Source organism: Lithobates pipiens, unplaced genomic scaffold (genome assembly GCF_037356315.1).
Source record: "Lithobates pipiens isolate NorthernLeopardFrog02 unplaced genomic scaffold, aLitPip1_a1.2 Scaffold_23, whole genome shotgun sequence".
Lineage (NCBI taxonomy): Eukaryota > Metazoa > Chordata > Amphibia > Anura > Ranidae > Lithobates > Lithobates pipiens.
In genome coordinates this window covers 190,410,027-190,436,073 of record NW_027507785.1, presented here as the reverse complement: position 1 = coordinate 190,436,073, position 26,047 = coordinate 190,410,027, and the positions used below count along the sequence as shown (strand labels likewise).

At 45.4% G+C, this 26,047-nt stretch overlaps 1 protein-coding gene across 4 annotated transcripts in view; it reads right to left on the bottom strand.

The window, feature by feature from the left end:
* Window positions 1-26,047, bottom strand: part of LOC143928076 (coagulation factor XIII B chain-like) — a 1,173,165-nt gene that overhangs the window by 83,425 nt on the left and 1,063,693 nt on the right. For all 4 annotated transcript variants that reach the window (XM_077452688.1, XM_077452689.1, XM_077452690.1 and 1 more), the window contains 2 exons: window positions 14,733-14,903; window positions 14,454-14,645 (listed from right to left, as the gene is read on the bottom strand). In XM_077452688.1, coding sequence (XP_077308814.1) covers window positions 14,454-14,645; window positions 14,733-14,903 — 363 coding nt within the window. The remainder of the gene's footprint in view (window positions 1-14,453; window positions 14,646-14,732; window positions 14,904-26,047) is intronic.

The window sequence follows — 26,047 nt, the reverse complement described above, 5'->3', positions numbered from 1 at the left end:
CCTACCCTCCTCACCTCACCCCTTCCCAACACCCCTATATCTGGGTCCCACCCCCCCCCCTCTTCGCCTCCTATTCCCCTTCATGGGATATATTTCGTTTTCTGTTTTCTCCCCCCCCCTCAGAGGTCCCCCCCCCCCAAAAAAAAAAAAAAAGAAAAAAAAAAAAAAAAAAAAATATAATAAAAAATTCCATGGATAACTAATCTCAAAAATGCATATTCCCAAATCCAGACCTAATAAAATTCCATTTATACTAGGATCCTAAAGTAGATCCTTATTACGCCTTCCTGATACTTAAACACAAAATTCATACATATACTAAATTCTTTTTTACACTTTGACAAATCATAATACTTTAAATCTATTAATTCCCAAAAAAAAAAAAAAAAAAAAAAAAAAAAACATTTTTTTCTTTGGAAGTTCATTTTGATTTATCTCGATCAGTCCATACTGATTTCTTTTTTCTTCCTATGATGGGCTTGGTCTAGATCTCTCCCTCTGCCATAAATTTTGTTGGGAGGGTCGTTCCAATAATTCTGTCCAATTTGGTACTTCAATAGCCTCTGCGCCCAGAAAAAAGAAAAGGTCTGGGAGTTGGGTTGCTTCCCTTAAGTTGAAGCTTTGCCCCCCCTTTTTCACTACTACTGCCAATGGGTGACCCCATTTATATGTAGCTCCTTGGCTTATCAGATAGTCTAATAGGGGCTTTAGCATCCTTCTCCTCATTCTAGTTTGTCCACATATATCCGGATATATTTGTATTTCACTTCCTTCAAACTCTACTGTTCCCTCTTGCCAAGCCGCTCTTAGTATATCCTCTTTTACCCTGTAAAAGTGTACCCGGCACAAGACATCTCTTGATTTAAACCGTGCAGGAACATGCATCCTGGGAATCCGATGCACCCGGTCAAGCTCAATCTGAGTGTTCGGGGGGTTATGCAGCATTTGGTTTAGGATAGTTGTCACTATATCTCTTAGGGTGTCCCCCTCGCTTCCCTCAGGGATCCCCCTAATCCGGATATTGTTCCTCCTGCTTCTATTTTCTGTTTCTTCAGAATGCAGTTGTATCATAGCCATTTGCTGATGTTGTTTATTTAATTTGTCCTCCATAGCCACCAGCCTTATATCAGTCAAATTGTTTATCCTTTCTAGATTGCACACTCTACTATCAACCGCTATGATATTCTCCCGTGCCTCCTTAATTTCTTCTTTCAGTGAACCCACTATGCCAGCCAGAAGTTTTTGTATATCTTCCTTCGTTGGGAGAGCCTGAATAAGCTGTCTAATATCCGGCTCAATCCCCTGCTCCTGTGTATTACATATGTCATATGCACATACCTGTTCCTCTCCTCCTGAGGCTATAGGGGTCACCACCATATGTACCGTGCCAGCTGTCTCAGATATTGTCTCAGATAATACCTCTGATGATGTAACCGATTCTCTCCGCTGTGACTGTGATCGTAATTGCGAGGTCACCGTAGCTCCACGCTGTGTCAGCTCCACCGCCGAAGCCTGTGTCAGTACCTCCGCAATAGGCTCCTGTGTCCGCAGCATGCTGGTGTCCCCGTCTGCCGGCTGTTTAAGGTCCCGCTTTACCGCCAGGTATCGAGTGATGTATGAGCGGGTTGGAGTATGTGCTCCGGCGTTTTTCCCTCTTTTTCCCTCTCCTCGGCATGGGTTAGATAGGGTGTGCGTACCGGTACTGTCGGTCTCCTTAGAGGTGCAGCTGTGCTACCAGGCTCTCACGCCGCCATGCCTAGGCCACTCCCCTTCCGGTGTGACCTCTAACTTTTTGACCATCCTTAATCCCAGCTGATCTGCACCCTCCTCATTTAGGTGCAGTCCGTCCCTTCTATAGTACCGGTTATCGACTAAGAAGTCGTTCCAGTCCTCCAGGAACCCAAACCCCTCCTTACTACACCAGCTTTTGAGCCACTTGTTTACTTCCCTAATCTCCCTCTTCCTTTCTGGTGTGGCTCGATGTACTGGTAGTATTCCTGAGAATACTACCTTGGAGGTCCTTTTCCTCAACTTAGCTCCCAATTCCCTAAAATCATTCTTTAGGACACTCCATCTGCCTCTGACTTTGTCATTGGTGCCAACGTGCACCATGACAGCTGGGTCTTCCCCAGCCCCTCCCAGTAATCTGTCCACCAGATCCGTGATGTGCCGAACCCGAGCGCCCGGCAGACAACATACAGTTCGGCACTTCAGGTTGTTGTTACAGATTGGCCTCTCTGTCCTCCTAAGAATTGAGTCCCCTACCACCAGAATCTGTCTTTCCTTTCCCTTCGCTCCCCCCCCCACTCTCACTGGAGGAGTTCTTCTCCTGGCAGCTAGGAGAATCCCTCAGCTCCAGCAGTGCTGGTCCCTGACTGGGATCACCAATGTCACTCAATGGAGCGTACTTATTGGGATGCTCCAGCCCTGGATCGGCCTCCCTGGCACTTGCCCTCTACCCTTCCTGACGGTCACCCATCTACTCTCTGCTACTGCCTGCACCTCCTTGTCTCCACCCACCTCTGTGCTGGCCCCTGCTGGCACCTGCCGTGTACGTTCCTGGTTCTCATTTAGGGTGGAGGGGCCTCTCAGTGCTGACAGTTGCTTCCCCAGATTCAGAACCTGGGCTTCCAGGGAAACAATGTGCTTACATTTTGCACAGCAGTATTCACCCTCGATCAGATGATCAAGGAACGCATACATGCCGCAAGATGTACACAGAGTCGCCTCTCCACACCCGCCAGTCATCGTACCTATTAATTTAATGAGGATTAGAGATTATACCCAGTCCAAATTACCTAACAACTAGCTTCCTGACACTGATACTCAACAAGACAGTACACAGGTACTCACAGATCAGCGTGCACCCACCATGCACAAGCACTAACGATATACACACACACACACACTACTCAAACACTCGGGAAGTCTCACACTGCACAGCTACTATGACCCCTGTTATAACCTCCTGTTTTCAACTCTGGTTTTTAACTCACCACTTTGACCAGTTCCACTTACACAGAGTTCCCACAGACTCAAAATGAGCAGGCTCACAATGAGTTCTACCCAAACTTATATAGACCTCAAACACCTGTGCCCAATTAAATCCTCCCCTTAATTAGTAGGCTGAAGGAAGGAAAGGAAGGAGAGAAGAAAAAAAAAAACACTATTTAAAAAGTGACAGAAAAGGGTATAAAAAGTTACAAGAAAAAACCCCAAAAGAACCTAAAAATGCAACCCAGCAGTCAAAAAGCAATACTTATTGACAATCCACTCAAGGCTCCACTGTTCAGCTTGCAACCAGCAGTATGGCAATCTCACATGAGTTCTACCCAAACTTATATAGACCTCAAACACCTGTGCCCAATTAAACCCTCTTCTTAATTAGTAGGCTGAAGGAAGGAAAGGAAGGAGAGAAGAAAAAAAAAAAAAACACCATTTAAAAAGTGACAGAAAAGGGTATAAAAAGTTGCAAGAAAAAGCCCCAAAAGAACCTAAAAATGCAACCCAGCAGTCACCAGCAGTCAAAAAGCAATACTTATTGACAATCCACTCAAGGCTCCACTGTTCAGCTTGCAACCAGCAGTATGGTCACTGTTCCATGTCTTCACCATTTGTGGATAATGGCTCTCACTGTGGTTCGCTGGATTGCCAAAGCTTTGGAAATGGCTTTATAACCCTTTCCAGACTGATAGATCTCAATTACTTTCTTTCTCAATTGTTCCTGAATTTCTTTGGGTCTCGGCATGATGTGTAGCTTTTAAGGATCTTCTGGTGGACCTTACTGTGTCAAGCAGCTCCTATTTAAGTGATGCCTTGATTGTGAACAGGTGTGGCAATAATCAGGCCTGGGTGTGGCTAGAGAAATTGAACTCGGGTCTGGACAACCACAGTTATAGTATGTTTTAACAAGGGGGGGGCAATCACTTTTTCACACAGGGCCATGACGGTTGGATTTTTTTTCACCTTTAATAATAAACACCTTCATTTACAAATTGCATTTTGTGTTTACTTGCGTTGTCCTTGACTATTGTTTAAATTGGTTTGATGTTCCGAAACACTTAAGTGTGACAAACATGCAAAGGAACAGGAAATGAGGAAGGGGGCAAACACTTTTTCACACCACTGTACCCTACACCATGCTTTACCCAGCTAAGCTACAGCGGAGGGGCATGCATAGTTTTTTGAGTCAGCTAGAGATGCGGTAACCTGGTTGGATCATAACGAGCAGGCCCTTCGCTGCCACAGGGCGCATGCTGACAGAGATTGATAACATTACAGAACTATGGGACCCACACGATGGACACAGTTTTAAGACTGCTTTTGACAATGTTTTAGAGCACTTAGCAAAGGCCCTTTTTTGTTTTGCCTAACTTACCTTGTTGGCCCTACCTCATAGTTCTCTTCTATTTCCCTACTGCCAGAGAAAGCTGTGATTTAATTTAAGTGCTAGGAAATCATCTGTGACTTTCAATTCTACGACCACCCCTTTCTATCCCTCTGGGAAATTTTTTTTTTCCTTGATTGGAAAATGCAGGATTCAAAAGTTGGCCATCTGTTAGGCCATAGTGCCACGATAAGTTTTGCCCTGTTGGTAGAGTTGACCTGGAAACCTGTACCTGCCCAGATCTTAAAGCCACTTTACATTGAAGGTGATTTTAGCGGGTCATGGAACTGCCAAACTAAAAATGACACTTCCGCTGTGCCTTATTGCAGCATACAGTCTAGATCATCATGCAGTTCAAGTAACTTTACCAGTTTGACTACAGGAAGCCCCGAGGACATGAAAGTCTGCTTGTTTTTTACCTTCCCCACCCCTGAAGGTTACTCACAACTGGGGGAGCATGGGGGCCCCATTTGGCTTACATTTTCCCCCCCTGGATGGCGAGTGCAGCAGTAATTTCATGGAACATTAGGGGCCTGAACTCCCCTCTTATGCACACAATGATATTTACTTGTTTAAAAAAGTTTTTCCCTGCTGTTTTATGCTTACAGGAGAAACACCTTACCTGTGCCACCAGAGGATGCTTGAAGTATCCGTGGATTGGCGGGACTTACCATTCCACTCACACCTCCTTCTCCCGGGGGGTGAGTGTAGCATTACACATGTCCCTGGACTATCAGGAACATGCTTCCAAAATAGATTCAGAAGGAAGATTTGTATTTTTACACTGTCGTATTGCTATTTTGAAATGTGTATTGGCATGTGTGTACATACCTCCCCCGTTTGACGCATAGGTGCTCCGGCTTCTCCTAGAATTTCTGGGGGGGCGGCCGGACCTCCCGTTACTGATAGTGTGGGACTTTAACAGTTGTCTGAATACGGGTCTGGATAAGCATCCAGCTCTGGGCACACACAGTCCTCAGAGGCTAACTCCTCTGGCTAGGTTGTTAGAAGAGGTGGGATGGATAGACATATGGAGGCAAACAATTCTCCTGCTTCTCGAAAACTCATGGGTCTTTGTCCAGGATAGACTTGGCAGTGGGAAACTCAACCATGCTCCCCTCAGTCTTAGATATTTCCTATAAACCTAGATGTGTTTCGGACCACTCATATTTGGTGGTCAATTTAATTGTCACTTAAACATCCTCACTTCCTAGGGCCCCCTGGAAATTCAATGCCTTCTGGCTTCAGTTATTTGCAACACCAGTGGAGATAGAGGGGAGCATCTGAGAGTTTTTTACTCAGCAACCTGACTCACTGTCGGTACTTACTGAATGGGAGGCATTCAAGACGTTTCTGAGACAGCTACTTAATAAGGAGGTTAAGAAGGTTACGAGATGGTCACAGGCTCTCAGGGAGGCGCTTGAGGTGCAGGTTCATTCCCTGGAGGCAAGATACATTCAGGACCCTACAGAGTCCATAAAGGGGGTGTGGCAGTTGGCTCAATCAGCATATAACCACTTGTTAGCCTCCTTGGTGGAAAAAAATAGATTTTTCTCAAGGACAGCTTTTTTTGAGGAAGGGGAGGTTACTGGACGTCTTTTGGCCAGAATAGCTAACTCTGAGCAGAAATCTCCAGTTATAAGAACTAAAGACGAAAGAGGGACAACTGGTTCATTCCCCTAATAGGGTGATACAGACGTTAGCTGACTACTATGAGGAATTATACCGCCCAACCTCGCAGTATGGTTCAGAGGAGCTGGCTGCTTACTTAGACGAAATACCATTCCCACAACTCGCAGGTTCCCAAAGTGAGGCATTGGACGCCCCACTCACCCTTGAAGAATTGCAGACTACGATGGCTGGGTTCCCCAACTGTAAGGCCCCAGGGGGGGTACAGGATTCCTATCAAGGTCTACAAGCAGTTTTCTGAGATATTACTCCCTAGGCTGCTTGGAGTGTTCAATGCTGCCAAGGAGAGGGAGATTTTACCTCCCTCTATGTCTGAAGCAAATATTGTTATAATTTTAAAACCTGATAAGGACCCAGTAGACCCGGCCTCATACAGGCCGATATCTCTGTTACAATCCGACATTAAGATATTAGCCAAGGTTTTAGCTCTCAGGTTAAACAAAGTAATTAAATCAGTTATACATGCAGACCAGGCAGGCTTTATGCCAAATAAATCCACGGCAATACATCTCAGGAGACTATTCCTCAATATGCAATCACTGGCTGATAATGTGGGCAAGAGGGCTCTCTTGTCACTGGAGGCTATGAAAGCATTCGATAGTGTGGAGTGTCCATACCTTTGGGAGATACTGAGGCGATTTGGCTTTGGAGTCTGTTATGTCTCTTGGGTGCAGCTGCTTTATCACTGCCCGAGAGCTGCTATTAGGGAGGCCGGCAGGCTATCCTTGTCATTTCAACTCGGTTGGGGCAGTCGGCAGGGGTGCCCACTGCCCCCCCTGCTTTTTTCCCTGGCAATAGAACCACTGGCCATTAGGATCAGGGAGCACAGCGGTATCACAGGTTTCTGCTATGGGGATAGGCAGGAAAAAGTGATGCTTTATGCAGATGATAAGATGATTCTACTGGGTGACATGGCACAGTCTCTGAGCAACACAATGGATACAGTGATTTAGTTTGGGGAGTTCTCGGGCCAAATTGGTCCAAATCAGCACTTATGCCAATAGACGAACAACAAATACAGCAGGGGGGACGTGTGGGAGAGATCCCTCTCGTTTAAATATATGGGCATAAGGGTGACCCCTCGAATCAGAGACTATAATGTTTTAAACATTGCACCGCTGCTGACCAGGTTAGCGCAAGGACTAAGACTTTATTATGTATGTCGGCTGCGGGAAAGGTCAATCTTATTAAAATGATTCTTATGTCCCAACTGCGATACATGCTCCACAACTCCCCAGCTGTGATTCCATTAACCACTTGCTTACTGGGCACTTAAACCCCCCTCAGTCCCAGACCAATTTTCAGCTTTCAGCACTGATGCACTTTGAATGACAATTGCGCGGGCATACAACACTGTACCCAAATGAAATTTTTATCATTTTTTTCCCACAAATAGAGCTTTCTTTTGGTGGTATTTAGTTACAGCTCGGAGTTTTATTTTTTGCTAAACAAACAAAAAAACATGCAAAAAAAAAAAAAAAAAAAATCATGTTTTAATAGTTTGTTATAAAATTTTGCAAACGGGTCATTTTTCTCCTTCATTGAAGTGCGCTGATTAGGTGGCACTGATAGGCTGCATTGGTGGGCACTGATGAGCTGCATTGGTGGGCACTGATAGGCTGCATTGGTGGGCACTGATAGGCTGCACTGGTGGGCACTGATAGGCACAGATAAGGCGGCACTGATGGGCAAAGATGGCACGGATGGGTGGCACGGATAAGTGGCACGGATGGGCACTGATAGGTACCACAGATAGATGGGACTGATGGGCACTGATAGGTGTGGCACTGATAGGTGGCTCTGATAGGTGGCACTGCTGGGCACTGATGGGCTGCACTGCTGGGCACTGATGGGCGGCACTGCTGGGCACTGATGGGCGGCACTGGGGTGCAGCACCTTTGAGGCAGATTGGGTGGCACTGTGGGTGGCACTGTGGGTGGCACTGTGGGCACTGACGGGGGGCACTGACGGGGGGCACTTACTTTTGCTTTTTATTTTACTTCAGGATGGCACTGCGGGAGGCAGGTGGGCACTGGCAGGTGGCAGGTGGTCCCTTGTATTGATGGCCGTGATCGGGACTGATGTCCCGATCACGGCCGCCGGTGATCGGCTTTTTTTTTTCTCCTCGCGCTGTCAGCGCGAGGAGGAATAATAGCCGATTACCGGCTCCGTTCTATCACATGATCAGCTGTCATTGGCTGACAGCTGATCACGTGATAAGGGGTCGGGATCGACCCCTTGCACGGATCGGTGATCAGGCGAGTCTCATGGACTCGCCGATCACAGAGCGCGCCGCGAGCGCCCCTCAGGGGGCGCGCAGGCCGCTCGTAAACCGGGACGACGTCAATAGACGTAGTCCCGGAAATGTAGGTCCGCGCTAATGCCGTCATTTGGCAATAGCGCGGTACCGAAGTGGTTAAAGACCTTTAGGATAGTAAATTCAATATTTCGAGAGCTAATATGGAAAAGCCGACCCCCTAGGATTAAATTAGAACATCTCCAACTCCCAAAGGTGGAAGGTGGCCTAGCATTGCCGAACCCCTGGCTGTACTATATGGCCTCTCAGTTGCAGCATTTGATAGGCACCATGGTCCCAGAAGGAGATCCAACTAATAGAATCCCCAGCATGTCTGAGGTCATTATGCTGCGCACAGTGGGTGGGAGATCTATCCCAACTGCCCTTGAGGCACTGGCCTTCAGTAAACACCCCCCCCCCAAAAAAAAGTTTCCCCACATATAATTTAATACAGAAAATATGGAACAAAACCAAATATCTGCAGGAAGCAACAGGTATTAGTGAATATAGTCCTATATGGGCTAATGAGTCTTACCCTGAATTAGCTAAGCTACAGCATAAGGAGAGATGGCAGAGGATTGGCGTGTTTTATCTGACACAGATAATCAGCAATGGTAAACTATTACCCTTTGATACCCTGAGAGAAAGATATTAACTGCTGGCTCATATGCACTTTTACTATATGCAACTTAGACATGCCTTTATAGCCCAATCAAGGGTCTCAGAGTGGCAGGTGGAGGGAATGCCTCTTATCTCACAGATTAAAGCAGCCGAAAATTCTAAAGGGTTTATCTCACAAAGCTACGCCACACTTATAAGTTCTTGGTGAAACACCCCCTGACTGTCAAAAGGAAATGGGAAGTAGATGTAGGACCCCTGGAGGACGAACAGTGGGAAGAAGTACTGCAGTAAGTGGCCATATGTTTGCTGAATGTGACGCAAAGACTTACACAGCTGTACACAATACTGAGAACTTACTATACACCCCGCAGGTTACATTCTATGGGACTTACGTCAACACCCGTGTGTACTAGATACGAAAGGGACCATGAAGACTTAATACGTATGACGTGGCGATGTCCCAAACTCCATGTTTATTGGAGAAGGGTGACTGACACCCTGAGCACGGTATTTCGGGTGTCGGTCCCTTGGGACCCTAGGTGCTGCATTTTGAACTTGCTGGATGATCTGGAGTGGGACTCTCATACCAGAGAGGCCCTGTCTAGGGCACTCTCTGTGGCCCACAAGTTGATAATGCTTCACTGGAAATCAGACTCCCCTCCAACGGTCAGGGAGTGGACCACCACATTAGGCAATACACTGAGAATGGAAAAATTTGTATATCAGCATAGAGGTTGTCCTGATAAATTTGAAAAATTGTGGGGGCCATGGCTGGGCACTCCGGGTCTTGCCCCAGATGACCTAGTCATGGACCGACTGCTCGGCTCTGGGTTTAGATAAATACAACACTACAACTATATTTCTACTTGTACGGATATGGTATAAGGTATTGGTTTGTTTATGGATTGAGCAACAATATAAGGCTAGGGATGGTGTGGTTTGGGGGGATCCAAAGGCTCTTAAGTATGTTATGTCCTCGGGCCACTTGGCACTGTAATACATTGTTTTGTATCTTTTATTTTTGAATATGGATATTTGAACTGTATGTGTGAACTATTTAATAAAGTTCTTTTTCTGGATAAAAAAATAAACTGTTTGAGCTTTATGTGGATTGAGGTATTTACTACAGGTATCTGTTGGATCTCTGAATTGAAAGGGTGACAGTTTTACGGTAGTCCTGGACATCCTACCAGGCCAACATTTGCTGTTTTCACAGACCTAAGCCTAGTTCTGTTTTCTCTATGTTAACAGCTCTTTTAACGTGTTCTGAGTTAAGCCAATGAATTCCTGGAAATAAGGGAAAAGGGAGGGGGTTCAGATTTCTACTGCAATGTGTAACTGTTAGCCAAGACTATCATGGCTGACGTCAGATTCCCAAACAAAATGGCTGCTAGCTACAGCTTTTCGTGTGTCCAGTATGTGATATTATTACACTGACATTCTCAAGGAAAATCTAGTGGTGAAAAAAGGAGTAAAATCTTTGGCATAAGTGACTCTTTTGGCGATTTTATTGATCTGTACAAGTATACTAGCACCTTATCATAAGCAATTAGAAGGATAAGTTGTTTAACACTGTGAAGCATGTTAAAGTTTATGGTTCATGTGGGATATTAGAATTATATTGTTCACAGATCTTTGTATATAAGTTATATAATTTATTAAGCGCTAGTGTGAAGTTTACATATGCACACAGGCACTTTATGAAGCATTTTTTGGTATATTAGCACTGCATGTGAATATATATTACCTTTCTAGCACTTTATTTCTAAGTCTCCATAAGTTTAGCATTACGAAGATTGCACTTTATATGCACATTATGCACTTTTTTATTAAATTTTTGACCACTATATTGATTTTAGCACCCTAATATTATATATTTCATAGTACGTATTGAGGGATAATTTTTTGGTTTGGGGTCAATATTACTAATAATTGCATACATATCAGCGCTTGAGTAAATTTATATTATATATATAATTTATGATTTCTTATTTAAAATGTTATCATAACCGGGATGTCTATTAGACTCTTGTTTGGACAGATTTAAGTGAATTATTTCTAATGCCGCGTACACACGATCGGACTATCCAGAGGACTTAGTCTTCTTCATAAGGGGGCGGGGTCACCATGTGACATCGCCTGGTGACCCCGCCCCTTGTCCCTATATAAGTCGCCGCACAACACGTCCCTGCCATTGCGGCCAGAGACAGCATCGTGTCAACATCGCAAGGAAGAAGAAAAGAAGAAGAGAAGAATACAATAAGGCGGCGGCAACAGCGACAGAAGGCCGGGCCAACGCTAGTAAAAGAGTTGGAAGAAGAAAGCGGAGGTCCGGGAAGAAGAAGAACCGAAGAGGGGGACAAGACCCCGAAGTCGGTAGAAGACCCCCGAATGCTGGCGGCTACGAAGAAGAAAGCCGGGCTCCTTCGCTAATTAAAGAGCTAGCAAAAGAGCAGAAGATGTAGGAGTTTGGTGTGAAGACCCCCCCAAGACAGAAGACCATCAGAGCTGTCTCACTTTGTGTTGTGTTTTTTTTATGTACACTTTTTTCACCAAGTGAATGAGTAGGGGTACATTGTACCCCATACTCATTCACATAGGGTGGGTGGCTGGTATCTGGGGGCCTCCTTATTAAAGGGGGCTCCCGGATTCCAATAAGCCCCCCCGCGCTTGCTCGTCCCCACCCCCTTTCCTGACCGGCCAGGCTACGTGCTCAGATAAGGGTCTGATATGGACTTGGGGGGGACCCTCACGCCGTTTTTTTCGGCGTAGGGTTTTCCCTTTAAGTCCATACCAGGTGACGGGCCAAGCGACGTGTCAATCTCGCCGAAGGAAGCGGCGACATTGACTTCCTTCGCTAGTCCCGTCTACCTGGAGCCGCATTCAAAATGAACAGACTTTTCTCCGTGTGTGGGCAAGTCTGTTCATTTCAAAAGTCCAGCAAACTAGCACACAGACAGCCGGATTGTCAGTCCAGTGGACAATTTTGAGTCAAAACTTCTTTCTAAGTCCGCCGGATTGTCCGACCGTGTGTACGGAGCATAAGAATTACAGGCCTACAATATAAAATGCCAAATTTCCATGCAAAATAATGGTACCGCTTTCAGCGTCTAAAATCTGAAATAATCATACCGCCAGGGAGGTTAAAGTCCCACAATCTCCCGCTTTTTCAAAGACTATCAAAACAAGTAACTACACAGATGTGGGATTTGTGATAGCCCTCCACTTCACTGAGAATGATATCTTATCCTTGAAAGTCTATGTAGTGTACAAACCACAACAATGCCATTGCATAGCATTCAGCACCAACCAGAACAAAGCAATGGGCCTTTCTGAAGACTATATGTGTGACCAAGTAATTTGGCAGCTTTAGCAACAATGTCTATGTAATAGTTACATCCAATTACATTTATAGGTGTAATACGAATAAAAAACTGTTTTAAATAAATATCTTTTGCAACTTCTGGTCACTTATATACTTGTAGGTGCTAGAAGAGAGTATAGTTTTTTTGGTCTTTCTACTTACCAGGAAGGCTGGCAGGTAAATGTAGATGCTCTCTGCCTACCAGGGAGCAGGGATCCAATAATAGGGTCTGCTCATGGTACTCAGATGCTGCTCATGTTGTCTGAATGTTTCACACTGGTCCAAAAGGATCGGGAATATTGGACAGTGGGAGGAAACCTGACAAGTGAGAGCATAGGCATAGTTACAGCCTGGTCATTGGCAGAGGAAAGTGCCTCAATGCATGCTGGGTGACAGTATATATGTTGGAGAGCGGGGTCCCGGAGGGATGGAGTGTCTGCCCGTCCTCTGCGAAGGCTGCCATGCGGCCTCAGGTGGTCGACCTGAAAGCCGGAATCCTAGTAAAGCTGCAACCCAGATGTCCTGCAGAGCTGACTGGAAGGGAGACGAGGAAGGATTTGTTTCTGCCTACTGTGAATACAGATCTGTGTCATGGGGTCTTTCCTGTGAGGGCCATCCCTTCAGCTAGTAGAGCCAGTGAACAGGTTTTAGTCAAAGTGGATGCTAGTGAGTGTCCTGAAGATAAAACAGTTTCATCAAGTCTGCTGCCTGAGCAAGAAAATTACTTTTTTCTCCCATACAAGTGCAGTATGGTATAGCAGAGAGTCTGCTACCACATTCAGCCTGGTGAGGTCAAGTGAGAGTTGTACTCATGTGTAATTCCAGTTGGAGTATCCCACTATTCCCTTCTGCCATCCAAGTTCCAAAAATAAATACAAAAAAAACAAACCCCTCACCACTCTTCTACCTCAATCCAATCTTACAGGAAATCTGTTGGGGTCCATATGATCAATGCTGCTAAATTGTGCGTTTCCACTCATTGGGGAACCCCACACTCTCCAACGGCATCTGAATGGCTGATGCGAGTGGGGAGAATAGCCGAGCTGGAGGAATTGATACACATTGCCCGAGATTCCCCTTCAAAATATTCGCAGACATGGGCATGTTGGCATCACTTCTGTACCTCAGACAGATATATCTCCATCATGAACCCAAATCGTCCTCATTGTCCTAACAGCGGGTTAAGCGTATCCTCACCAGTTCTCCCCCTTTAGACAGTTTAGTTTGTGTTTGTCCTATATAACATCCCTGACCCGCCCCACACAAGGGTCCAGGGGGAAACCCCGCTGGTGGGGACCCTCACGTTGAACCATCCTCTCTTACTGAAAAAATGGTGGAGACCGGGAGGGCGACATCCTCGAACAACTTTCCTCCCCCTTCCTTAGAACCCCCCCTGTCCATTCCCATCCTTCCTCCTAGCCATTTTCCTTCAGGTCACCCCCCCCCCCCTTTTTATATTTCTTTTTTTTTCTTTTTATTTCATTTTTTTTTCTCTTTTCTTTTTCTCTTCTTCCATACCAATGACTGACTCTCTTCTGCTCTTGACCACCCTAACACAGATGACTATCAATCTCTCTACTCATTCCACCTACTGAGACAGATGATAATAATTCTGTCCGTCCAAAGTCTCCTAACCCGATTGTAGAAATGTAGATTGTAAGCATCATACCCTGAAACATGTACAAATGACCTATGCGTCGAGATATTGAGTTTAACAATACTAAGCGGAGACATGTAGAGTTAGTGATTTACCAGTATATGCTGTTAGTTACGCCTGTAATTGTTTGCAATGCTCACACATTGTCAGTTCATTTATCTGATACTTTTGTACTTGCATTGTATTTTCAATAAAATTCTTTTACGGAAAAAAAAACAAAAAAAAAACCCCTGGATTGATTATTGAATAACGAGCAGATGAGATTATGGGTGATCGTGTGAAGATCCCAAATAACTGGCTGCAAGATAGAGGGGAAGGCCCAGGGAAGTTAACACACAGTAGTCCCTACGGGGACAGTGCTACATACTGAAGATATTTACAGGAACTCACAAAACTGTACAAGTAGCAATATAATTCTAAAAAGATTAGTGGTACTCACCACCAGAGAAACACCTTGAATATTTCATTACTCCATCAGAACATAAAGCTGTTAGAGATCCTGGGCGTTTAAAATTTGCTTTGCATTTTACATTTAGTTCTGTACCATGTTCAAGTATCTCAGGAGCATTCTCTGTTGGCAAAAGTTCAATGTGATTTCTCTCCAAGCTGCTGGGATCAATTGTGCAAGGCTCTGCAAAACATCAATCAAATCTTATTATAATAAAGTTGTGGTGTTAGCAGCATGGTGTTGACTACAGAAGTAATTTATGGCACTTACGGAGGCATTGTGGAAGTTCATCCCATTTACCGCTTTCACATTTTACATTTATGCGTCCACTGAGCACAAACGTGTCTTTACATTTAATATTCACTGAAGACCCAGATTCATAACCATCTTGTTTTTCAGAAGAATGTATTGCATTTGAAATGACAGGAGGAGAACACGACCCTAGAAAATGATTATTGAACATTACATAGATTATAACCAAAAATCCCTATGAACTTGTAATGGTTCAAATAAACAAGCAAAAACAGTAGCCAGAACAATCCCAGGAATCGTTAGGAAACTTTGGGAATATTACTAATTTAAGTTTTGCTCTTGGTGATTGCAAAGGCATATTCATAGCAAAAGTACACCTCAAGTTCAGCAGATTGTCTAACCTTATAACCAGCTTCAGTGTCAATGTGCATGAGTTAAATTGGCCTACTTTCTGGCATATTGTGCAATTAGAAGAAATGCATAGGAAGAGTGAAATGATTGGAGTTTTTAAGGTGGTTTAATGCAGAACTCCAGAACTGCATTTTCTGGACTCTTCTGCTGGCTCAAGAATCAGTCTAGAGGTTTCTTTTTAGGGTTTTTATTGAACAGGAAGTTGGATAGGGATGGGGAGCATAGCATACCCCAGACTGTAGAACTTGAGGACTTGCTAGGCTTTTGGCTGCTCTGTACAAAAATGCAGGCTGTATTGCACAACCTTAGGCTGTACTGTACTGTCTCATTGCTGATTTGCACAGCTCCTGGTTACACTGGCCACGTTTAAGTGGTAAAACACAACTGCTGACTGTATTGTGCACTGCACTGGCTTTTAAGGAAAAGCATAGTTACCTCTCCTCTGTGTAGCAGGGTTAAGCAGTCCCAGAGTAATGGAGCCTCCTCACACCTGTTCTCCTGGCGCTATCAAGGCTCTGTCCCAGGCTCTCTCTCTGTTCTATCTTAGGTAGCTGCCCCCCAGCTAAGCCTATTTGGGACCTTAATGTCTTCAAAAAGAGACTCCCCAGGCTTCGCCTCTGTCTCTCTGCCCCAGGGGCCAGCCCTCAGCAAAGTTTTCTCCTCCAGAAGGCTGGACCCTGGAACTCTGCACACTGCTGCCAGGCCTCAGAACATTTATAGGTTCTCCAGCCACTTACTGGACACACATCTCCAGAGATTGGCCGGAGTTCCATAAATATGCAGACTGCCTGGAAGACCTGAACCCCCTGATGGTGGCTGTCCATGAGGTGCGGTGGACCACCAGTACCAGGAAGCCATACTGGGATATATTGAAGACTGGCTCCGCCGGAACAATCTACACTTTTTTGGCTTCCCAGAGGGCTGAGGACAAACACCTTAAAGAATTCCTACTCCTGTGGTTGAAGTAAACATTTGGAGAAGATCGTTTTTTCTCAACTATTTGCTATGGAATGAGCCCACAGAGTCCCATTGAGGGCCCCACTGCCTGGCCAGTATCCCCAGCCTTTATTGGCTCGATTCCTCTACTTCAGGGATAAAGAAGTCATCCTACAATGTGCAAAGGTATGCTTGGCTTACTTTACAACAATAATTCTATTACTATTTTTCCAGACTTTTCGGTGGCTACCCAGAAACAACTTGCTGCTTTTCAGTGTGTGAAGCAAAGATTAAAAGATCATAATCTTCCCTATAGTATGCTGTATCCTGCAAGATTTCAGGTTGTGCACATGGGGAAAACACAATTCTACACGTCACAAAAAGAGGCTGGCTGGCTGGAATCCTTGGGAGGCACCTGATGTACTTCAGTGCTATGTAATTGTCAGGGCTGGCTTAGCCCTTCCTCCTCTGGGCTGGCCGCTCAGCTGTCGGCTAATTGCCAGCTCTCTTCTCTTTCCACAGTTACCAGCTGTTCCCGATGATGCTCGTCTGACCTGCCTATTTAAAGCCTTCCTGCTCACTTTTTCATTTGCCTTCGCCTTGGTCACATCACAGGGAACCATCTCCTGCTGTTTGTTTCAAGACTGGCTTGCTGACATCCCACCTGGCTTCTTATCCTGCTTGCGGTTGCTCTCCTTGGATCCCTGACTTCTGGCCTGGCTGATTACCCGATCTGGTTAATGAACTTTGGACTGGCTGACTACCCAATCTGGCTACAGGACTCTGACTATGCTTGACTATGCTATCTTCTATTTACCTTTTTATTTTTATTAACAAACAAGTGTGATTTGATTGTACTTCTGTCTTAGTCTGTTTCATGGTTTCTGACAGTACGCAAAGGCCATGAATTCAGAAGATACAGTCAATCCATTTGTTGGTAATATTTTTTCCAGATTGGATGAGCAAGATCACTGCATGGATCAGTTTGCCTTGGCGTTACAAACGCTCCTGAATCGCATGGCTTACCTGGAATCCCCCATGGTGGCTGCTCCGGTACAACCTGAGTCACAGGCCATCCCTGCTGCTGTGCCAGTCTCTGTGCAGGCACCCACCTCGAGGGTTCTGCTCCGCTTGCCCGGCGATTTGGGGGCGATCCAGTTCAATGTAGAGGGTTTCTCAATCAGGTTGAGATATACTTCGAAATGCTGCCCCAGGCGTTTCCCACGGACAGAAGCAAAGTAGGTGTCGTGATATCTTTGCTTTCTGAGAGAGCCTTGGCCTGGGCTAACCCTCTATGGGAGACGCAAAAACCTGTTGTCTTGAGTTACCCTCAGTTTGTGGCCTGCTTTAAAAAGGTTTTTGACGTTCCCGCACGCTCCGCTTCTGCTGTCAAGTGCCTCATGTCCATCAAACAGAGTACAAGTACTGCTGCCGACTACGCCATTGAATTCCGTACTCTGGCAGCAGAGGTTGCTTGGAACAATGATGCCCTCGTGGCTGCTTTTTTTTTTTTTCAAATTAGTTTTTATTAGAGATTTTCGCAAACAAAGAAAATAGACATTTATATACATCATGTATATGAAAGGAGTTACAGTAGTGTAGTAACATATGCATCTTTGTAAATGTTAAGTCATGTATAGAAAAGGAACGTATTAGTGTAGTCACACAGTATTCATCTAGGCACCTAGAACCTAGGTTACTATGATAAGATTTATAACTGAACCCCTTTAACATACGCAAGATTTCTTACAGCATGAAAATGTAGATAGGACAGATTGGGATTGTAAAGAGCCAAGAATGGAGGGGAAAGGAGAACTAAAAAAAAAAGGGCAGAAATATCGAGAAGGGGAGAGTGCAAGAGATAGGGTGGTAATCAGAAGAACGGGGAAAGGAGAAGGTATGGTAAGGGTAGGGGGGGAGTTGAGATGGACCTGAGGTTTGCAAGATATTGGGAGTGTAGAAACAAGTTAGTGATATTTAACTTTCCATATTTTCCAGACTTCCATACGCTTCATACCATTACTTAGCCTAGAAAGTAGTGAGGTTTCATATATACAATTGATTTTCACAACAATAATTACATCAGAGAGGTTAGGAACTAGATCCGTTTTCCATTTCTGAGTTATGAGTGATCTGGCGGCTAGTAAGACACGTGTCACCACTGTTCTATATTGAGGAGGATAGTTCTCAATACCCAAATTCAGTATAGCTAGCCCTGGGTCAGGCTGGGAAATAATTCCCGTGAGGGAGGTAATCATTCTGAATACACTGTTCCAAAAACTGGACAAATGTCTACATGACCAAAAGATATGCTTGAGTGAGCCCACTTCTCCACAGCCCCTCCAGCACAAATTGGAATTTCCTCTGGAAAATTTAGATAGTCTATATGGGGTAAGGTACCATCTCAAGGATATTTTTTGGGACAATTTCCAATGGTTAACGCAGCGAGATGCTCTATAGATTGAGTTGAGAGCTTGGTACCATTGTTTTGATGTGTATACCTTTCCCAAGTCTCCTTCCCATTTTAAATATAGGGAGGATTTAGTAAATATATTCTTGTGCTGGAAGAGGCCGTAGAAGAACGAAACTCCTTTTGCTAGCTTGAGTTTGTGTAGAACCTCCAAACGGCCTCCTGTAGGTAAATTCGGGTTGTGGGTAGGGAACGTAGGAAATGGGATACCTGACCATATTTATACAGTTCCCTCACTTCTAAACCGTATTCATTTTGGAGTGTTTTGAAGTCTTTGACATGCTTGTCATTCAATATGTCCGAGAGAAGAGTAATACCCTTGAGTTTCCAAGTCTGAAGGACTGGACCAGGGATAGCCTTGGTGAGTAGGTCGATAGGTATGGGGACATCAACCCTTCCTCCTTCCGAATGGCCGATCCGTCCGAGGGCCCTCCATGCCCAAAGAGAGGCTTGAATCGTCAGCGGTAGTAGTCTCAAGTTAAAGGGCCTCAGACGGTCAAGCCAAAGCAAGGAAGGAAGGTCATCCGTTGGGGACATAGACTGTTCGATGTCTCTCCAAGGGACAAAAGCTTGTTTGTCGAACCAAGTGTTGAGTTGGGAGAGCACAGCTGCCATAAAATAGTCTTGTAGTTCCACATAACCCATGCCCCCCACCTTTCTGTGTTTCACTAATAGACCCCTAGCGCATCTAGGCTTCTTATTCTGCCAAATATATCCATTTAGGAGAGAGTTGAGTAGCCTAAGATACATGGGTTTAATAGGTATGGGTAGCGTACGAAATACGTAAAGAATCTGTGGAAGTAATAACATTTTAAAAGAGGCCAAGCGGCCCGACCACGTTAGTTCAGTTTTGGAGATGCGTTTGGTCTCGGAGTTTAGTTTTTGGAGTAGTAAGGAGTAGTTAGCATCAGCTAGTTTATTAGGGTCCGCTGTGATCTGTAGTCCCAAATAGGTTATGCTGTCCTTTTTCCAAGAGTACGGGAAGGACTTTTGCAAGTTAAGCATTAGTTGCCCTGGGATATCAAGAGGGAGGATAAGGGATTTAGAATTATTAACTTTATAGTAGGAGACATTACTGAATTGTTCCAGAATGTGGTGGGCGTGTGATAAAGAAAGTTTTGGGGATGTAAGAAACAAGATTATATCGTCCGCAAATAGATTTATTTTGTGCTGTCTGCCTCTGAAAGTAAAACCATGGATGTTTGGGTGAGATCGAATTTTTTCAGCTAGGGGTTCTATCAGTAAGTTGAATATGGAAGGGGACAGTGGGCATCCCTGCCGTGTACCATTTGTGATGGCAAAAGATTGGGATAGGATGCTGGAAGTATATACTTTTGCAGAAGGGGTAGAGTAAAGGGCTAAGATTGCAGATATAATAGGGCCTTGAAATCCGAATTTGCAGAGAACAGAATTCATATATCCCCAGTGTATCCTGTCGAACGCCTTCTCCGCATCCAAAGAGAGGAGCAGAGAAGGCGTCCGACAGGTCCTCACATGGCACACAATATCAATCACCCGCCTAGTTGCATCGGAAGCTTGTCTTCCCACTGTAAAACCTGTTTGGTCAGGGCTTATAAGGGTTGGTAAAATGGGTAGCAATCTCTGGGCCAGAATTTTAGCATACACCTTTACATCCGTATTGAGAAGCGATATTGGACGGAAATTGGCTGGGATATCTGGGGATTTCCCTGGTTTAGGAATGGTGACAACATATGCACCTAACATTTCCGAGGGGAAGGAGGATGTAGTGGCCGCTTGTGAGTAGATTTCCTGTAGTGTCGGGGTTAAGATATCACTGAAATTTGAGTAATATTCGCCAGGAAGGCCATCAGGGCCTGGAGATTTGCCCGACGGTAATGTTCTAATAGCTTTTTGAATTTCTGTCTGAGAAATAGGGGCATTTAATGTGGAAAGTTGCTCCACAGAAAGTCTGGGAAGTGAGACACTGTCCAAAAAGGCAGCAATGTCCGCCTCGTTTGGTTGAGAGGTATTGGGGTCTGCTTTGATATTATATAGCGAGGAGTAGTATCTGGCAAAAGAATCAGCAATATCCTTAGGGTTGTATACTTTTCTTCTATTCGAGGGATTAATTAAATATGGAATAGTGGTTCTAGCCTTTTGTTCTCTCAAGCGTTGGGCTAAAAATTTACCTGCTCTGTTTCCCGCTGAGTAATGAGTCAATTTTAGATAGTGGACAAATCTATTGTGGTCTTCTAGAAGCAGAAGTCTGAGCTCAGAGCGAAGAGCATCCAGTCTATGAGCCGTCGTAGGGCAGGGATTTATCTTATTCTGATTATCTAACGAGTCAATATCAGTCAGGAGTCGGTCTATCCTGAGGGATCTCTGTTTTTTAAGTTTTGCATTGGCTTGCAGCAAGATACCCCTCATAAAAGCTTTATGTGCACACCAAAGAGTCATTGGGTCGGTAACCGAGCCAATGTTGGTCATAAAAAACTCTTTGAGGCTCCTAGTGACCTCTAACATTTGTTCTTGTGAACTAAATACACCAACATTCGCCCTCCAGACTCCAGAAACAGTATGAGTGTTCCTCTCCGCCACTACTGCCGAAACGGGGGCATGATCCGACCAAGAGATACCATGAATGGCGGAGGAGGACACCGCCTGCAACAAGAACCTATCTACCAGGATCATATCAATTCTTGAATACGTATTATGTCTAGAGGAAAGAAATGAATAATCCCTTTCAGTAGAATGCTGACACCTCCAGACGTCGTATAGTCCTTCTTGGAGCAAGCGTTGGAGAGATGGAAGAGGTCTGTGGGAACTAGAGGTTGTGTCTATTCGGAAATCCACTGTTATGTTATAATCTCCACACATTACTAGGGCTCCTTGTCGCACTTCTTTGATTTTTGTGAGCAGTCTCTTGAGAAACCTGAGCTGGTGGGAGTTAGGAGCGTAAAGGTTTACAATGGTGTAGATCTTGTTGTTGAGCGAGCCCACCAATATTATATATCTACCCTGAGGGTCCGTTAGTGTGAGAATATGCGAAAAAGCAATTGAATCTCTAATAGCGATCACAACACCTTTACGCTTTTGCGAGGCGGATGAAAAAAAAAAGATGAGGAAAATTCTTGTTACGGAAGGGCGGAGGGTCGTTAGCTAAGAAGTGCGATTCCTGTAAGCAGAGTACATCTGCCCGCAGTTTCTGAGCTTCTTTCCATACAGATGCCCTCTTAGCCGGGTGGTTTAAGCCATGCACATTAAAGGAAATTAACTTAAACATTGAAAGTCCAGGAGTGTATTGAGTAAGTTAGTCCGCATACCTTTTCGATCCATAGAATAGTTTGCAGAAGCATGGACATCCAGGTCAATCTGATTCCACATCTCTGACCGATACAGCTGAAGTGCCACAAAGTCCATCTCATGAGGAAAGGGGGAAGGGTCCAGGGATGGAGGAAAACAGAGGAAAAAAAAAGAAAAAAAAACAGTATAAATAACAAAGATGTTAGAGATCCAGAGTGTAGGCATAAGCCACATAGGTAAAAAGAAACGATTCAACTTGGAATCTGTAGGCAGTGAACCTGCCTGTCAAATAACGGGGGGGAAACAACAACGTTCACTTATATCCGCTGGTACCGAGAGCAACATTATTGAGAATAGCGGATGTTAAGCAAAGACTCCGGATAGCTCAGTAATTGCGATTCAAGCTCTTCTTCTTGCGAGACACCACTTGCCAGTTGTCCGGTGATGAGATCTGTGACAGAGGTTCTGGAGTGGTGTCATTCTGCGAGGGAAGAATGTTCCATTGCTTGAGTAGCTCTAGACCATCTTCCAGGTTAGCAATTACCGTCGTACGGCCTTCCCTGGAGATGCTAAGCTTACACGGAAATCCCCATCTGTAAACAATGGCATGGTTGCGAAGCGCCTTGGTGATGGGGAGCAAGGCTTTCCTCCTCTGCATGGTGTGTTGCGACAAGTCTGCGAAAACTTGAAGGTTAGCGTAGCGTTCCGGGGGTTGTTTGTTGGATCTGAAGGCAAAAGTGAATTTCTCCTTGACCTGGAAGAAATGTACTCTCATCAATATGTCCCTCGGAATGTTATCCGGGAGATGCGATGGCTTTGGGAGGCGGTGGATTCTATCAATCGCCAGTTCTGAGGCAGGCAAGTCCGGCAAAAAGGCGCCCAACAGTTCTTGGGCGTATTGGAGTAGTTGCGCTGGTAGTATTAACTCCGGGACTCCCCTCAATTTAAGGTTGTTGCGTCGGGACCTATCCTCCAAATCTGCGACTTTTGCCTGTAGCCACGCCACCTCCTCTGTCTGGTCATTCTGGGCATCCACTACTGAATTAATGGTAGCTGCAAATTCGCCCATTTTGTTTTCCACATGGTCGATCCGCACGCCTACTGCATTGGTATCTGATTTAAACCCTCGCATACAGTCCATCATATCAGCATGTAGTGTGCTCCGCAGGGAGATCAGCATATCTTTTAGTGTAGTGTCGGACACTGGCTGATTGGAGGTGGGGAATGTATCTATGGTGTCCGAGATTTCCCTGGTGTCCTCCAACTGAACCCCCTCTCCACTAACCTGTTCCGTGCCAGGGTTGTCCATCATCCGCTGCTTGGATTTCGCTGGGCTGAGGGAGAGCGGGGTAGACATTCCCGGGGACCCACGCGGTGATCGATGATCTGGGCTTGGAGATTCCGAGCCGGAGCTGTTGGAGGCTGAAGGCGAGGCGCCATCAGCGCCATCTTGGAGAAGGCCCCGAGGGTTCCGCGGGAAGAATTGCGGTAACTTCTTCAGTTGTGGTAGGTTCTTGCGCTTACGGGTCATCTCAACTGTATAAAGAGGAGATACACCGTCGATGGATACCAGTTTGGGATCGTAGGAGCACTCCGGAGAGTGAGTGAGTATTGCTCTCGGTGTAGCGGAGCTACCTTCTCACGCGTCCATACAGCAGCGCGGTAGCCACGCCCCCCCGTGGCTGCTTTTTTTCATGGTCTCTCGGATTCCATCAAGGATGAGACAGCAGCCCAAGATATACCCACTGAGCTGGAGAGCTTGATCTCGTTTGCCATCCTCATTGACTCCAAGCTCAGAGAAAGATTTTCTCTTAAGGAGCGCTTGCGGAAGCCTCCTGTACGTTTGTCTCCGAGCTTTGTAGTCCCACCCATGCCTCCCTCACCTCCCATGCCTCCTGGTACAGAGTTGGTCAGTAAAGCGGAACCCATGCACCTGGGCTTCACGTGTCTCTCTGCGGATGAGAGCCTTTAGGAGGAGGGAGAGATTGGGCCTTTATTGTGACCAGGCAGGTCACTTTTTGAAGTCTTGTCCTACCCGTCCAGGGAACACCCGAACCTTGAGGTCCTGTCATGGACAGACCTTAGGTGACGTTGTTTCGTCCCCAGTTATCCAGAAGGATAAGCCCCTGGTTTTTGTCACCCTTTCTTGGGCTGAGTCGTCCATCGAGATACAGACTCTAATTGACTTTGGGGCTGTAGGCCTGTTCATTGATGCTGCATTTGTTTCGCAGCACTAGATTCCGCTGCAGCTGCGTGACACTCCACTTGCCATTGAGGCTCTTGACGGGAGACCTTTACAGCCTACCCATGTGACTCATGAGACAGTTCTGTTGTCCATGGCTGTAGGGGCTCTTCACCATGAGATAATCCAATTTCAAGTTATTTCCTCACCCAGATTTCCGCTGGTTATTGGTTATCCTTGGTTACAGAGGCACAACCCCTCTTTTGATTGGCTCCATGCTGAGGTTCTCTCCTGGTCACCACAATGCAGTGAGTCATGCTTCCTGAAAGTATCCAAGGTCCTGTGCACCGCTTCACTCCCCTCCTTGCAGAGGAGTACCGTGACTTTGGCGATGTCTTTGATAAAGGTCAAGCTGGTAGTTTGCCTCCACACCGGCCTTATGATTGCGCAATTGACCTTCAACCTGGTGTCATACCTCCTCGTGGCCGGGTGTACCCTTTGTTGGTCTTGGAGGATAAGGCCATGGAGGAGTATGTTGTTGACGCACTCTCGAGGTTTCATCCGCAAGTCCTCGATTCCTGCTGGTGCTGGTTTCTTCTTTGTGAAAAAGAAGAAAGGTGAACTGAGACCTTGTATAGATTATAGGGGTCTCAATCGTGTCACGATTAAGAATGCCTACATGATTCCATTGATTACGGAGTTATTTGACCGCCTCAAGGGAGCAACGGTTTTCATAAAGCTTGACCTGAGAGGGGCATACAATCTCGTGTGCATTAAGGAGGGCGACAAGTGGAAAACTGCGATTAATACCAGAACAGGCCATTATGAATACCTGGTAATGCCTTTTGGCCTTTGTAACGCCCTGGCAGTTTTCCAGGAATTTATTAATGATGTCCTCCGAGATTTGTTGCAATTGTATGTGGTGGTTTCTCGATGATATCCTCATATTTTCCAAGTCTCTGGAGAGTCATCACACAGATATCTGTTGTGTACTTCAGAAACTAAGAGAGAAAAATCTTTATTGTAAACTGGAGAAGTGCGAGTTCCATCGTGAACAAGTTACATTCCTGGGTTATGTAATTTACACTGCTGTTTTTTCGATGAACCCAGAAAATCTGTTGGCAGTCTTACAGTGGCCTCGACCCGTGGGTTTATGTCCTCTGTAGCATTTCCTGGGCTTTGCCAACTAATATCGGAAGTTTATTCGTAACTTCTCATCTCTGGTCAAGCCTCTGACTGATATGACCAGAAAGGACGGTAACCCACAGAGTTGGTCTCCGGAGTCCATTAAGGCCTTTGAGACTCTCAAGGCTGCCTTTGTTTCTGCTCCTGTGTTGGCTACATTGCCTTTTATCCTAGAAGTTGATGCTTGTGTTGGCGCCCTTCTGTCTCAACGTCCTAACTCTGAGAGCGCTATGCATCCGTGTGGCTACTTTTCCAAGAAATTGTCACCTGCTGAGTACAATTATGAGATTAGTGACAGAGAGCTGTTGGCGATCATTTTCGCCCTGAAAGAATGGAGGCATCTCCTTGAAGGTACCACTGTGCCCGTTCTTATTCTTACTGACCATAAGAATCTTACATTATTGTCTGAGGCTAAGCAACTCTCTCCCAGAAGGGCGCAATGGGCTCTTTTCTTGTCAAGCTTTAATTACATTGTCTCATTCTTACCCGTACTAAGAATGTAAGGGCTGATGCCTTGTCACGACAATTTTCCTCCACTTCCAAGCGGGAGTCGGTTCCGGTTCCGGTTCCTATGATTCCTCCTGATCGTATCTTGGCTACGGTTTGCACCAGTCTTACTTCTCCTTTGGGTGACAAAATTCTTGCTGCTCAGGTCCATGCTCCTCCTGATAAACCTTGTGACTGCTGCTTTGTCCCAGAGACTCTCCGTACTGCAGTGCTCCAGACTTACCATTCTCCCAAGGAAGCTGGCCATCCTGGGAAGAATCAACTCATTTGGACCATCTCCCAACAATTCTGTTGGCCTAGTCTATGGGCTGATATTACTGCCTTCGTAGCTGCCTCTCTCGTGTGTGCTCAGAGTAAGACTTCAAGACACCTTCCAGT